The sequence below is a fragment of the Macrotis lagotis genome, chromosome 6 (assembly GCF_037893015.1).
Source record: "Macrotis lagotis isolate mMagLag1 chromosome 6, bilby.v1.9.chrom.fasta, whole genome shotgun sequence".
Lineage (NCBI taxonomy): Eukaryota > Metazoa > Chordata > Mammalia > Peramelemorphia > Peramelidae > Macrotis > Macrotis lagotis.
Window position 1 is genome coordinate 72,975,214 of NC_133663.1, and position 16,517 is coordinate 72,991,730.

At 34.0% G+C, this 16,517-nt stretch overlaps 1 protein-coding gene across 1 annotated transcript in view; it reads left to right on the forward strand.

Moving 5' to 3' along the window:
- The window catches only part of ABCA12 (ATP binding cassette subfamily A member 12), a 231,375-nt gene that overhangs the window by 117,790 nt on the left and 97,068 nt on the right, over nucleotides 1–16,517 (forward strand). Inside the window, exons 10-14 of the mRNA XM_074191440.1 lie at nucleotides 1,269–1,387; nucleotides 2,396–2,502; nucleotides 8,630–8,886; nucleotides 8,987–9,099; nucleotides 10,825–10,949. Of these exons, the coding sequence (XP_074047541.1) occupies nucleotides 1,269–1,387; nucleotides 2,396–2,502; nucleotides 8,630–8,886; nucleotides 8,987–9,099; nucleotides 10,825–10,949 (721 nt within the window). The remainder of the gene's footprint in view (nucleotides 1–1,268; nucleotides 1,388–2,395; nucleotides 2,503–8,629; nucleotides 8,887–8,986; nucleotides 9,100–10,824; nucleotides 10,950–16,517) is intronic.

Here is a 16,517-nt window from a genome sequence, read left to right on the forward strand (position 1 = left end):
CTGGGCATCCTCTTTAAAATAAATGGTCTGCAAAGAATCAATCAATCTGAAGGAGAAACCGTGGGGTCAGAGAGTTACTTTCGCCATGAAAGTCCAGGATTGGAGTGATCTCCTAGAGTGAAGAAATTTCTTTGGTATGGTAGAGAAAGTCAGTAGGCACGATGCAACCTGGAGTGGAATGATTATTGAGTACATAGAGTTTTCTATATGGCACTTCTATTCCATTGTAATAATTTAACATAAAATCAAAGTATATATCTCTTATATATTATTGCAAAACAGTTATCACAATATTTAGTTATACTAACTGTATTAATACTAGTGTGGGACATTGTAAAAGTAGGGTCAAGGGAAAACAAAAGATGAGCTCTTCCCTTCATAGAACTTGCAATTTATTGAGGGTTAGGCAATAGACACATTCATGCATAGGAATGCACACACATGCCAATAAAAAAAAGCTTACCCTGTAATAATTATAAATGCCAACTAATTTTTAAAAAGAAATGTTTTCTTTGACTATTATGATTAGTAACTCTGAAATTAAAAAAATTGATTCCCCTAGATTTGTTGACCTATGCTGAATGTGATTTGACTTAAAAAAATACTAATTGATTATATATATGTACATACATACACATATGCAGATATAAGCATATATACATATATGCAGATATATTTGGACTTGTTTGTGTGTATAGAAATAGCCATAAGAAGACTTACAAGGCATTGTAAACTTTATAATTTAAAGACATAATTATGAATTAATATAGTACATATCAAAAATTTAAATGTTAAGGGAATTCAAAGGAAGGTAATAATTATTTGTTGGGATCAATCATATAAGGCTTTCTGGAAAAAGTAAATACAATCCATTGGGCAAGTTATCTGAGCTCTCTGTAAAAAGAAGTTGGATCAAAAAATAATCTCTAAGGTCCCTTACAGCTCTAAATTTATGTTCTTTTAGTGTTTTCACTGGGAAAAATAAGTCAACAAAACATGACAAAGGGACTAAAAAGATGTCTTGATAACAGTTTTTTTTAGGTTTTTACAAGGCAAATGGGGTTAAGTGGCTTGCCCAAGGCCACACAGCTAGGTCATTATTAAGTGTTTGAGACCAGATTTGAACCCAGGTACTCCTGACTCCAAGGCCAGTCCTTTAACCACTAAGCCACCTAGCCGCCCCTTGATAACAGTTTTAAATATCACAGTTAGCCTTTGTTTCGTGTTTATTGCAATTTGTGTGATTTTTGTCTTTTTTTGTTCCATAGGCTCCTTATTCTGGAAAACTTTGAAGATGCCCTCTTAAACATTTCTGCTGAGAGTCCTTATGTACCCTACTTGATATGTGTGAGAAATATAACTAACAATTTAGTCAACGATTCACCAGGTAATATTCTTAATGATAGAAACATCATTGATAACTTTGGGAACTTTCTCATATCAGAAAGTTCATCAAATCTTTAACTAAAAAAATAAAGACTTGCTCACCCCCAGTCATGAACTTGTGGCTCTCCTATGTAAAAAGAAGTGCTAAATATAGATTATTTTTCTAGTATTAATATATAGGTACTAATTAATAAAAATATAAGTCTAGTGTCTAGAGATGCTAAATATTGCAAACATAACCCTTAACTATACCAGCTTCTACTCTTCTTTGGTTTCTAAACAAACAAACAAGCAAACAAGAAACAATGAATGTAGATGACTCAAAGTCACTTCTGCAAACTGAGATCTACAAGTTACTTTGGCTAAAGGAGTAGGGATGGTGATGGCAAACTATTTTGCTACCTACTCTCTCTTTCATTTTCATTTTCAATTTTCTGCTTGCATGGACAACCATGAAGGTTGCATTTAATCAAATGTTCCTTACCCCCCTTTTTTTCTTTTAAAGGAATCTTTTTTCATATATATATATATATATATACTCTTCCCTAAGAGATATACTTTCCCTCTCTCTGCTTACTGAAAAAAATTTGTCAGGATTCACCAGCAAACAAAAAGTCTGCTTTTTGTTTATCAGGCATGAATTAATCAAGGTTGGAAGGACTTTTGATTTCTAAGTGATTATGTACCTGTTTTTCCAAAAGAATTTCAACAGTAATGTACCAAAAATGTCACAGATAAAAGCATATTATAAGTGACAAAAAGTCCCCAAAGGTAACTTTGAAATAGGTTTGTCTCTTCATTGTATATCCAAGAATGTTCCTAAAATAAACTGAGCATATTTTACCAATTGTAAGAAATCATTTTTTCCCTAACTAATCTCAGTGGTGTAAGGCTCTTGTTTTTGCAAAAATACCTTTATGACAAACTGTACTTAAGTGTTTCAAAAGAAAGGTTTCCTTAATGATCCTAAATTCTCTCTAAAATGACATTTCTCTTTTTTCTTTTATAGAAAATCTTAAACTTCTACAATCCACCATTAGGTTCAAAAAATCTTTTCATCGAAATGGTTCTTCTGAAGACTACTGGCCTCCATTTTCAGAAATATTAAGATCAAAAGTAAGATTCCAAAAATAAAACACTCCCCCCCCACCACCACCACCGAAAAAAAAGTCCCTGACATGTTATTTTTCTTCTTTGAAGAAACATCTATTTAGTTCAGGTTTCAAACTGATAGCATTGCAAATAGAATTTCTTAGTGTTCTTTTGGGGAGAGGAGAGAAACATGGATTCTCTGAACCACTTCTTTCTTTTTGTTTTTAAGGGATTTGGAATGTTTTTGTTTCTGTGTATGTGTGTGTTGTGTGCATCAACATGTGTTTATTACCTAGGAAAATCAACAATATGAAATGACCTGCTCCAGCCTCTTCTAAATTATACCTATTAATCAAGTTGTGCCTAATGATATAGTTATCTCATTAAGGTGGTGGATTCAATTGAATTTAATCAAATGTGTATAAATGAATCTAATTATTTGAAAGGTCCCTGATATTTGGGATCTGAATAATTGAGCTTCAAACCTGATATGATTAGACCTCACAAGTGATACATATTGATGGATCAAGTCATTTCTTCTTTAGTGCTTCCATACCTAGGAAATATAGAATATAAGAGATGGGAGAAATCAGAAACATCACTACAATATTTGAAAACATTGCTGATGTCTTAAATGGTTTCTCTATACATAATAGGATTTATAATGTAGGTTATTGTTGTTGCTCAGTCATTTCAGTTGTATTAGATCCATGAAATTTTCTTGGTAAAGAGATAAGGATACCGAGGCAACAGGATTTAATAATGTCTTGCTCAAGGTTACACAACCACTTAAGTTTCTGAGGTCAGCTTTGAACTCATAAAGAAGAGCCTTCTTCATTCCAAGTCAAGTGTTCTTTCCACTGCACTACCTAGCTGTTCCATGTAAGATATACATTCATTTATTAAACTATAATGTCATGAAGACACCAAATCTTATAATTATTTTAAAAATATTAAATTTTTTGACATGCAATAAAACATACAACTTTCTACATCTTAAAAAAAAACATCTAAAGTATAATGCCGTCTTTTTCCTGTAATCACTTGTTTTCTACAGTTTGGCACTGAATTTCTGAGTTTTTCCATTTGTAAAAAGCCTTCATTAGGAAACCAACTGTTTATCACATTGGATTTAGCATATTTTTGATTAATAGTCCACTTTCTCAAGTCTAGTCATGATTTTGAAAAAATTTAATAGTATTTTTTGCTATTACATGTAAAAATAATTTTCAGCATTCATTTCTATAAAATTTTATTTTCAGTTTTTTCTCCTTTTCTCCCTTCCCTCTCCCTTCCCCAAGATAGTAAGCAATTTGAATTAGGTTATACATATACAGTCATATTGATAGATATAATTTAAGGTAGTAAATTTTTAAAAGTCTCTCCTTTGAAAGGGAGTCAGTAAAATTAATTTTTAATCCATCATCATCAATAACAACAATGGATATTGATATAATGCTTTAATGACTACAAAATGCTTTGCATACATTATTTCTCTTGGACCTCTCAGCATCTTTGTGAGATAGATGACACAGGTCTCATTTTGCAGATGAAAATACTGAGGTTAAGCATTTTGCTTAATGCCACAGAACTTGTAAATGCCAGATGTAGGTTTCAGATCAGATTTTCCCAGTGTCAAGTAGAGCAGTTCTTTTCATTTCCATGTTGTCACTGAAGTCATGTTGGCTCTTAATACCAAATATGACTCTTTCCCAATTAATTTATTAATTTCCTCTCACCATAGAGAAACCAGTTATTGTATCAGTCCAAATATAGATAAAATCTCAAAAATTAGATCTAGAAATAGCACTGGATTTGGAGTAAAAAATGAAAACAAAAATTTGTCTTCAAATCCAGTCTGTACTACTTATTCATTTACTTTGTCAGTTCTTTGTCAATGTAATCTCAGACAAGTTACTTCAATCCTCTGACCTTAGTTTCCTCATTTGAAAAATGAGAAGATTGGACTGATTTCTGAATCCCTTCCAGTTCTGAAATTCTCTACTCTATGATTATCTTCAAAAGAAAGTTCATGTGTGCATAAAGTTCATAATTATATATATATATATAACATATATTACATATACATACATTTATCTGTATATGTATGTAGACACACATAAATACATGGAAGAATAGACAGCATCATCATACTAAAGAAATATAATTAACTGACTACAAAAATATAATGTCTAGATGGTTGAGAAGACAAGACCTTTGGTGGTATTAAATGGCATGAATGATATTAGAAGTTCTTCATAGACTCACATTGGGATGAAGGAAAAGACAAAACCGATAGGGACTAATTACAAATCCTTCTTCCCTTTATATAGAGAAAGGGCAGGAGAAGTATGGTGTTTGGCTGCACTTTGGTTTTATGAAAATCAGATATGGGGCCTGAGAAGTGGGCAGAGAGTAAAGGCGGTGGAGGTGGGAAAGGAAGTGCAATCTAAACAATAAATGCGTTGGTATTTGAATGCCTTAATGGAATGGTTCTCTTTAATGGATTCCGTATCACTGACAGTGGATTTAATTCCTATTAAAAAATGTTAAGATTAGAGTAAGGTGGCCATCTTTTAGTTCATTTGGGGAAAGATAGCTATTAAATTCATTGTGTTTTATGAGAATTCATACTGATTTTTCCCAAACAAAATCTGATCATTAATGTTTCTTATCCTTTTAGAATTCATATATATGATCGTTTCTTTCCACAATTGGTTGAAAGTAGTTGCTGTATCATACTATCATCAGTTCTGCATTTCAATTTATTAAGGTTCTAGTATGTCTCTCTGTTTTTTTTCCCCAATAACCACTAGATGACTGGCCATCAGACAGTGTAGGGATGGATATTTGCCTGACATGGTGAAAAGAGCACTGGACTTGAATTCAAAGGGATTGAATTCAAGTGCCAGCAAAATAGTTTATTTGATTCTGGGAAAATTATTCATCCTGTAATCCAATGCCAAAATTTTCACAATGAAATATAGCCATATCATATGAGAATTGGTTCCAGAAAATGGAGATGTTTAGCCCAGGGAAGGAAGGGGAAAGTGATAATTGTCTTCAGTTATTTGAAGGGCTGCCAGAGGTAACATGGATTAGACTATTTCTGCTTGCTTCTGGAAGGTAAAATAAAAGGAATGAGTAGAAGTTGCAAAGAGACCAATTTTGACTTGATGTCTGGCAAACCATTCTAATGAATTTTTGTTCAATTGTTTCAATCACATCCAACTCTTCAGGACCCCATTTAGGGTTTTCTTTGCAAAGATACTGGAGTGATTTGCCATTTCCTTCTCCAGTCCATTTTGCAGTTGAGGAAACTTATACAAACAGGCTGAAGTGATTTGCCCAGGACCACACAGATTTGAACTCCCAAAGTCTTCCTAACTGGTCTTGAATTTGTCCTACACAATAATCCATAAAATGACACAATGACTTTGAAAAACATATATTAACATTTTGTTCTATTGTATTTTTGTTGTTAAATATTTCCCCTTGATATTTTATTCTGATTCTTGCCTTACTAGAGAATGTTGCAACATGCCATGACGCTTGAATCCTTTGTTTAAGAGGAAATGAAGTACCTGAGTACTGAGATCCTTCTAAATCTGAGATTTTGTGATTTTTCTGGCCTTTTTAATTCCTTTGAGACAATATCAACAAGTTTCCTTGTAGTCATAAATGACTTATAGCCAGGGAACACTAGACTCATGTAATTATTTTATTCCTTTTGAATTCCTTAGTATTTTGAATGATACGAACTCTTATAGTTAATATACTGTTGGGTTTCTTAAGCAGCATCTGTAGTCATATGACAAGAAAAGTATGTGTTCTTGTTATAATGACATATAATTATATCCTATAATTCTATATTATATCAGAGGTCATAAAGACAATTTTCCTCACTAAATAGAAGGCCCTTATTGGAGTCAAAGGAAGACCTTAGCTCAATTTTCCTTCTGACACCTATGATCCAGGGGTTTTGCTAGAGATTGGATTTTCAGGATACCATTTTGGCTGCTCTGGTCTGTTTATTAACACCCTGCTCCTCAGAGAACCTTCTGCAATATTGACAAGGTTGCCACGGAAGGATACACAGTCAGAAAGGAAATTGTTCTGTGAGTTTAAAATGATTCTTTGCTGTCTATAGTTTCTGCACTGTGGATATTCCAGCACAATGCTGATTTGAACCCACTCCACACCCAATAAACAATTTCACCAATTCAGCTACAGAATAAGGTAATAGGACTTGTAGTCACCTTTCTAGTAATGAGCTTCCCAACATGAGAAACCCTACTAAAATCAATTATTAAGCATTTATGAAGTCCCTACTCCCTATGTGTCTGTCATTGTGCAAGACACTGAGATATAAAGATGGAAATGAAATGTTCCCTTTCCTAAGGGTGTTTATATTCTATTGAGGAAACAACATATACACATAAAAGTCAATCCAAAATTATAGAGAGAGTAAATACAAGATAATTGATGGGGTGTGGGGAGACACTAACAGCTGGGAGTAACAGGAAAGACCTCATAAAGGAGATGACTCAAGCTGAGCCCCAAAGGAACTTAGGGAGTTTAAGATGTAGAGGTGGGCAGGGAGCATACTTCAGGTATGGTGGGCAATTTATCCAAAGACATAACAACTGAAGGTGGAGACACAAAAAGAAAGTCAGTTTTGGATGAACCAAAGAGGACACCAGGAGTAAGAGCTGTAATATGTGAAGAGGTTGAATGGACAGGAGCCAAATCATGAAGTGTTTCAAATGCTGAACACATATTGGTCATAAAGAGCCAAATGGTATTTTTTGAGCAAGGAATGACATGATTAGCCTATGCTTCACTGGCATTGATCAGGAAGCTGGTAGAGGAGGGACCAGAAAGAGAAGAGGCATTAGGAAGGAAGGTCTATCTATGAGTAAGCTATCTTAATAGTTCAGGTCAGAGTTGATGAATGCTGCTGTGATGGTGGCAATGAAGGAACAATTCAAGAGCTGTTGAAATCTTCCTAACTTGATTACAGTACACTGGTACTTGAGAACCCAGAGTCACCTTCATACCTTGATAATAGGGAATTAAAATGGAGGTCCTTACTGCCACAGGTGAACAAAATGTGATTTACAATAGGAAATTGTTCCTAATTCACCACAAAGATCAGCTGAGAATGTTGTAAAATTATGACAGGTCTAAAAGTTATTTAAATTTAAGTTATCTAAAGTTATCTAAAGTTCAACTTAACCAAATTCAATTCTACATAATTCAGTTCAGTAAACTTTTATTAAACCAGGGTACCTTCTAATAAGAAATGTAATAAAGTTGGTGCTTTGTGTTAAGCACTATGTGAAGTCCTAGCAATATAGGGACAAAAATGAAACACTCCCCATCCTTAAAAGGTATGTAGTCTATTGAGGGAGGAAACATATACATAGGAATTAAATATCAAATATAGAGCAATAGATCCAAAGTCAGTTTAGGCCATTGTACAGGTCAGGGCTGCCATTAGGAAGACCATTAAAGGCTCTCTGTAAGAGATGGAAGTTGACTTAAGTTTTGAAAGGAGCCCTAGGCATCTTCTGGAATGCTAATATATGATGAACATTAGCCAGTGATGGCAATTTTTAAAATTTACATATTTTTCTTTCTTTTAATATCATTTCCCCCTCACCAGTTATATTCCTCCCCTTTCTCCATCTAGCAAGCAACTTACAAAAAATAAGGAAAAAGAAAGATAAAATCAGTTTAGCATAATAGCAATCTGGCAGTATATGCAACATACTACATCTGTATTTCCTCACCTCTTCCAATAAAGTAAGGAAATATATTTAATGCTATTTGAAGAGACTTCAAGTACAAGGATCATAGAATGATAGATTTAGAGCCAGATAAGACCACCCAGGTTGGCTCTTTCAAACATACCATTTTTGTAGATGAGGAAATTAAAGTCCAAGTTGGCTATAGATTTCCCCAAAATTGCAAAGGTAGCTAACTTAAGAGATATGATTTAATACCTTTAACTCTGAGTTGGGAAACAATCAGCCATCTTCAGACCTTCCATTGGCTGATCACACATACAGGTGAGTCACATAGAGAGAAACAACTTCAGTACTGAATTCTTATATTTCTCCATAACTGTTGTTTTTGTTTTGAAAAGCTGTTACAACTCCGAAACGTGACCAAACTTCTTTGTGTATCTGAGACCCTCAATTCGATAGAAGAAACTTGCCAATTTCCTAATATTAGCTTTGGAAAGCTATGTGAGGGGAGTCACTTCCACATGCAGCTTCTTGAAGCAATGGAGCTTGGCACAGAAATTGCAACAGGCTTATTGAACCATGAAAATATCATATCTCAAAAGCTAAAGGATTTGCTTACCGGGGATCCAAACAAAATTAATTTAAATATGGATCGGTAAGTTTCTCTATTGTCTTTTTTTTCACTCTGGCAGAATCTTTCTAAAATTATTGAAATGCTCAGTTGAATTTCTTATTCTCTTTCTATTTTGTTCCAGATTCCTAGAACAGGTGTTGCAAATGAATTACTTGGAAAATATCACAGAATTAATACCAGCCGTAGAATCCTTGCTGCATGTCAATAATAGTGCAACTGCTTCCGAAAAACCAGGTGTTTTGCCATCCATATTTGAAAAGCTGACTTATTAGCATGCATGTGCTTCTCATACTGCAGTTTAGGAAGAGATGAGTCCACTCAGTTTTTGAAGGAACTTAAACAACTTCCTTGACTATCTTCTCTTACATATGAAAAACCTGAGGCTGTGAAGTATTACCTTACTTACCTAGGCAGGGGGGGGGGGGGGAGGGATGAGGGAAATATGCAAAGATGTAAAGCTAAGAGTAAGTGATAGTTTTTAAAAATGTGTTACTTCTTTTACTTTATGGGGGTTTTTAATTGGCTGTATTAAGAGGAAAACAGAACAAGGAAGTTAATTTTACAGGAATAAAAATATCAGATGCAGCTAATTGTCTCCTATGTAAAAAATTTGGGAAAGAAAAAGCAATCCTGCCTAAAGACCTCTTAGCTCAGAGTCTTCCATCAATAACCTGGTTCCTGAACATTTATTTCTTATAGAATTTATACCTCTATAGCATAATGTCTCCACATTGAAAAGAAAGGTATTCAGAATTTTTGTCACCGAGTAGCCAGCTTTAAGACTGGGTAGACCCAAAGTTCAAAAATAAAAGAAAGTACATTTACATAAGAGAAGCATAATAAAAATAATAAAAAAAAAAGTATTTGCAGAGTGGAGATTGTGATCTGCTGAGAAAGAGGAATACAATTGTTATTATTTTATTATGCATGCACTGGGAAGGCAATTATATCCAAACAAAAGCATAATTGTAGCCACTGCCATAGAACCATTCTGAGTTATACATATTTCTATTCATATTTTGAATGTGGTAGTCTTTGACACATTTCAAGTGTGTGTTCCAAAGACTATGTATGAAATCATAGGAATCTAGGCATTAGAAGGGATTTTAGAGGTTAGACCCAAAACCCTGCCTGATAAATGGTATTAATACAAATTTGGGATTTAAAACTATTTGATTTCCTCTGGTTTTACAAACCAAGAAACATTTGGTGACTTCCAACTTTGTCAAGGCATTTCTATTATCTATGAGGAACCAACCATACTTTCTCTGGATCACTAATGACTTAATTTGGGCACTCTATGAAAATTCAAATCACAAACCAATCTGTTTATTTGAGATCATAATAAAAGCTGACATTGATAAATACTTATATTTATGTACTTATATATGATTAAGTTGATTCTTGTTGCAATCCTGTGATATAGGCAGTGCAAATAACATTATCTCTATCTTACTGATGAAGAAGTTAAGTCAGTGAGGTTTCATGGAATTAGATTCAAACCCAGGTCTTCTAATTAAATCTTGTCCTTTCCCCTCCAATACTAGAGTGTTTTGGGATAATGAGATTTTATTAGGAATTAATTTAAAAAGGACAGGTATAGTTAGCATGACAAACCATTTTCCAGATTAGAGAAACAAAGGTATAAAGTATAAAATATACACTTATACAAATGTATAAAGAATAAAATATATATTTTACTTTTAAAAAAAATTATGGCTAGGTAGTACAGTAGTAGGTAGAGCAGGGGTCCTGGAGTCAGGAGGACATGAGTTCAAATCCAGCCCCAGATATTTTATAATTACCTAGCTGTGAGATTTTGGGCAAGTCACTTAACCCTGTTGCCTTGCAAAAACTGAAATAAAAAATTATGGAGAGGTCTATAGATTTACTGTAGATAAAAATTGAATAAAGGAATGATATAGTAACTCAAATTCAATGTGTTTTTTTTCCTTAAAGGTCAATTAAAAAATATGTTTAAAAATACTGACCAGTTGACAGTAGAACTTCACAAAGCAACAGGAATGTCCAATGCAACTATTGATGCACTGTTGGCAATGCCTATCCCTGAAAACAGAACAGAGGTATGCTATGAAAGACTTTGCCCACTTCCAATGTTTGAAAAGGTGAAATAATATTCAACATTTGTAACAGACTAATGTAACCCTGCCCAATAGGCAGAGCTGTATGTATATCTGTTTTATCTTCTGAGAGATTTTACATTGCCCTGAAGTGACTCCTTTTTCAGTGGATTGTATAGAGGTCCAGAGCTTGAAGCTGAGATCCAGGAAGAGCAATAGACTGTCCTTTCTTTTTTCTTCTCTCCTTCTTGTTCTTGGGGACCCTTTTGGAAGCTTCCAGCTTATGTATTATAGGCTTCTTGAGGCTTCTCACACAGGACACATTATTTCATATCTTTGTGATCTTGCCCTCCTTGACTTCCTTCTCAACTCTTAGAATTCTAGTTTTCATTAAAGCCCAACTCCAGTGCTATCTTAAGTCTTTCATGATCCTCTGATCTTCCTGTACCCTCCCCAAATTAGCTTGCCTTTATTCTGTTCACATTTATATAATTGGTTGAGTCATGGAATTCAACCGGTGCCTTAGCTCTTACCTGAATAATTGAGGTAACTCAGCAATTCCTGATTGTCAGAGATAGAATTTGCATAAGAAATGATTGGCCAGAGAATCAAGAGTGAGCAGAGCCTCCTGACTTTGATACCACTTATCTCCATTCAAGAGCAAAAGTATTTCCTGCTCCAGGGATCACCCTCCTCATACTTAATATTTGTTCACATTCTCTTCCCCAATGGAATACTAATTTCTTTTTTAAAGATTTTATTTATTTTGAGTTTTACAATTTTTCGCCTAATCTTACCTCCCCCACCGAAGGCAATTTGTCAGTCTTTACATCGTTTCCATGGTATACATGGATCCAAATTGAATGTGATGAGAGAGAAATCATATCCTTAAGGAAGAAAGATAAAGTATAAGAGATAGCAAGATCAGACAATAAGATATCAGTTTTTTTTTCTAAATTAAAGGTAATAGTCCTTGGTCTTTGTTCAAACTCCACAATTCTTTTTTCTGGATACAGATGGTATTCTCCATTTCAGACAGCCCCAAATTGTCCCTGATTGTTGCACTGATGGAATGAGGGAGTCCATCAAGGTTGATCATTGCCCTCATGTTGCTGTTAGGGTATACAAGGTTTTTCTGGTTCTGCTCATCTCACTCAGCATCAGTTCATGTAAATCCCTCCATGCTTCCCTGAATTCCCGTCTCTCCTGGTTTCTAATAGAACAACAGTGTTCCATGACATACATATACCACAGTTTGCTAAGCCATTCCCCAATTGAAGGACATTTACTTGATTTCCAGTTCTTTGCCACCACAAACAGGGCTTCTATGAATATTTTTGTATACCCTTTTTCATCATCTCTTCAGGGTAGAGACCCAATAGTGGTATTGCTGGATCAAAGGGTATGCACATTTTTGTTGCCCTTTGGGAGTATTTCCAAATTTCTCTCCAGAAAGTTTGGGGTGAGTTCACAGCTCCACCAACAATGTAATAGTGTCCCAGATTTCCCACAACCCTTCCAACAATGATCATTATCCTTTTGGGTCATATTGGCCAGTCTGAGAGGTATGAGATGGTACCTCAGAGAAGCTTTAATTTGCATTTCTCTAATAAGTAATGATTTAGAGCAATTTTTCATATGACTATGGATTGTTTTGACCTCATCTGTAAATTGCCTTTGCATATCCTTTGACCATTTGTCAATTGGGGAATGGCTTCTTTTTTAAAAAAAAAATTGACTCGGTTCTCTGTATAGTTTAGAAATGAGTCCTTTGTCAGAAACATTAGTTGTAAAGATTGTTTCCCAGTTACTACATTTCTTTTTATCTTGGTTACAGTGGTTTTGTCTATGCAAAAGCTTTTTAATTTAATGTAATCGAAATCATCTGGTTTATTTTTAGTGATTTTCTCCATCTCTTTCTTAGTCATAAACTGCTTCCCTTTCCATAGATCTGACAGGTAAACTAGTCCTTGATCTTCTAGTTTGCTTATAGTAATGTTTGTTATGTCTAAAACCTGTATCCATTTGGATCTTATCTTGGTAAAGGGTGTAAGGTGTTGGTCTAATGTAAGTTCCTGCCATACTAACTTTCAATTTTCCCAGCAGTTTTTATTGAAGAGAGAGTTTTTATCCCAATAGCTGAACTCTTTGGGTTTATCAAAAAACAGATTACTATAATCATTTCCTGCCATTGTACCTATTCTATTCCACTAGTCCACCACTCTGTTTCTTAACCAATACCAGATAGTTTTGATGACTGATGCTTTATAATACAATTTTAGATCAGGTAGGGTTAAACCACCTTCTTTTGCACTTTTTTAATTAAATCCCTGGAAATTCTTGACTTTTTATTTTTCCATATGAATTTACTTACAACTTTTTCTAACTCTTAAAGTAATTTTTTGGAATTTTGATTGGTAGGGCACTAAACAGGTAGTTTAGTTTTGGTAGAATTGTCATTTTTATTATATTAGCTTGACCTATCCATGAGCAGTTGATGTTTGCCCAGTTATTTAAATCTGATTTAATTTGTGTGAGAAGTGTTTTATAATTGTTTTCAAAAAGTTTCTGAGTCTGCCTTGGCAAGTAGACTCCCAGGTATTTTATATTATCTGATGTTATTTTGAATGGGATTTCTCTTTCTAGCTCTTCCTGCTGTATCTTGCTAGTCATATATAGAAAAGTTGAGGATTTATGATTTATTTTATATCCTGCAACTTTGCTAAAATTGCTGATTGTTTCCAGGAGTTTGAGGGATGATTTCTTGGGATTCTTTAGGTATACCATCATGTCATCTGCAAAGAGTGAGAGTTTTGTCTCTTCCTTCCCAATTCTAATTCCTTCAATTTCTTTTTATTTTCTAATTTAAAGCTAACATTTCTAATATGATATTGAATAGTAATTATAATGGGCATCCTTGTTTCACCCCTGATATTATTGGGAATGCCTCAAGACTCTCCCCATTGAATATAATGGTTGTTGATAGTTTCAGATAGATACTGCTTATTATAGAATATTAATTTCTTGAAGAAAACAATTTTCATTTTAGTATTTTTATTCCTATACCTAGCACAGTGACTGACTCATAATAAATAAATAAATAAATGTTTATTGATTGCTTCTATATAACTTATGTCTTTGTATATAGTCTCCCCATCACACTGATATAGAATATTTGAATTAAGTCAAAGTCCTGGTGTTCCAGTGACCTAGTTAATAGGAACAATCCTTTTTTTTTGCCCCTAATGAAATTCTTGGAACAAACAAAAACAAAATATTAAAGACTTTAAAAATTAAAAATGATATTATATATCATGAAGTTGTGGTTAGAATCAAATTATATGAATTTGTGAAAATCCATATTGGCCCACAGTGTCATGTTCTGACTGCTTGAATTTAGATATGGACTTTAGATTTTTTTCTTGTCTCTTTGGAAGGAATTATGTTAGAAACTTAATAAATAAATAATTAAAATGAAAAACAGAGATATCAAGTTTAAAAGCTCATTCATAAACATAAATGACCCTCTGAAATCAATTCCCTTGTTGTATGCCATTGGAAAGCCATTGAAGTTGCCTCTGGAAGAAGCCTCTTTAGAACTTTCCATTTACTCAAGTCCTGCTAATGAGTTCCCCCTAGAAAACTCTAACCCTGTAGCCTGTACTTTACTGTCCCTTGTGATAGCAAACACCATCCATTTGGTTTTTCCCCTTGAGTTCTCCTTTGGCTTATGTGAAACTAAGTTCTAATTTCAGTATTGATTTTGCAATCATGGTTTTTTTTTTGCTCCTGAAAAAATAGAATCATTTTGATCTTGTTTAAAAAAAAACAAGAACACATAGATGGGCAGCAAGAGTTCTTATTATTCTCAAAAGCTGTGAGGAAATCATTTTCCTGGAGTCCTTATTTCCAAAAACTTTCTTTTTATACTTGGTAAGAAAAAGAGAAAGGAGAACCTTTCTTTCCATATTTCCACAGTCCATACTTTTCTCTTTTCAAAGTTTAACTGTATTGGGTGCTTTATTTATTTCTCTGTCTCTATTGTCTCTGTTTCACACACCCCCTCCCCTGGCTCCCTCTATGTGTCTCTGTCTCTTGTCTCTGTCTCTCTCTCTCCTCTGTCTCCTTTCCTCATTAAGTGATATCCTTCCTTCTTTTCATCTTCCTGATTCCCATAGCTCGATAAACAACAATTCAATCTTCAGAAGATATAAAATGTCACATAATTTAAGTTAGCCCATGATAGAAGCACCTTTCAAGACTGCTTCAGTTAAAACTGCTGAAAAAACCTTGGACACATCTAAGTTGACTAGGAAGTAATTTATCTTCCTTGTGACTCCCCCAGTTCTCTGAGTTGTGCCTTGACTTTCTTGTAAAAGTTCTTTCTATATTATATAAAATGATTTGTGTGTGTGTCTTTATGAAATGTGTATCCATAACTATACATATTTCAGGATCAAAGAACAATACATTTAGAGGTGATCAAAATAAACTATTTGCGAAGTTTCATGTTGACCTGCAGAACAATTTTTTAATTGGTTGAAGTTAGATTATTTGGCTTGTGATGATAATGATTTTTGCTTTAGAGTTTTTATTTGTTTTTAAATAAAAGAATGTCTAAACACCTCAAGGATTACTTTTATAAAGGAGGAAACAGGTCAAAGGCAAAGACCAAATTTTCACCATTCTTTCATCTCTAAAATTAACCTGGCTTACAAATAAGCATTTAATAAATGCTTCATGATAAATAAAAATGTCCGACTAAATTTCAGACAGCTGGAAACTGTCAAAGTCAAGATCTAAACCAGCTTGTTTAACCTAAAATCCCAGCCCTTTCTGCCTTTTTTCCCTCCCTCCCTTCCTTCCTCCCTTCCTTCCTTTCTTTTTTTTTTTTGCAAGGCAATGGAGTTAAGTGGCTTGCCCAAGGCCATACAGCTAGGTAATTATTAAGTGTTGATTGAACTCAGGTACTCCTGACTCCAGGGCCAGTGCTCTATCCACTGTACCACCTAGCTGCCCCCCTTTTTTCTTTTTAACTCAGTGTAAATCTAATAGAACTCTAGAAATTCCAGTGGGGGTACTTCTAAGAGACCAGAAAGTTTTACTTCGACATAACCACTCCTTAATTAGTAATTTGTGATTCAAAGGAGCATGACAATGCTAATATGAGTAATTGGTCCTAGTCCCCTTTTTTCTCAAATAATCCTGCAATTCTGCTCACATGTTGTTTGTAAATAGAAGTCTAACATAAGATCCTCGAGAGCAAAGACTAATGTTTTGGTCTTATCTTAATATCTTGACCATAAAAGGAATAGATAGATCGATACATTTTATATATATATATATGTATATATATATACATATATATATATATATATATATATATTTAAGTGCCTGCTTCAAGTCTTTCTTACTCTAATATTAGATTAACTCCAATTTATCCTGTATATCTTGTTTGTATGTAGTTTATTGCATGTTGTCTCCCCTTATCATATTGTAAGCTCCTTGAGGGCAGGGATTATTTTTACCTATCATTGTTTCTTCAGTTTTGGGCATATAACAGATGCTTAA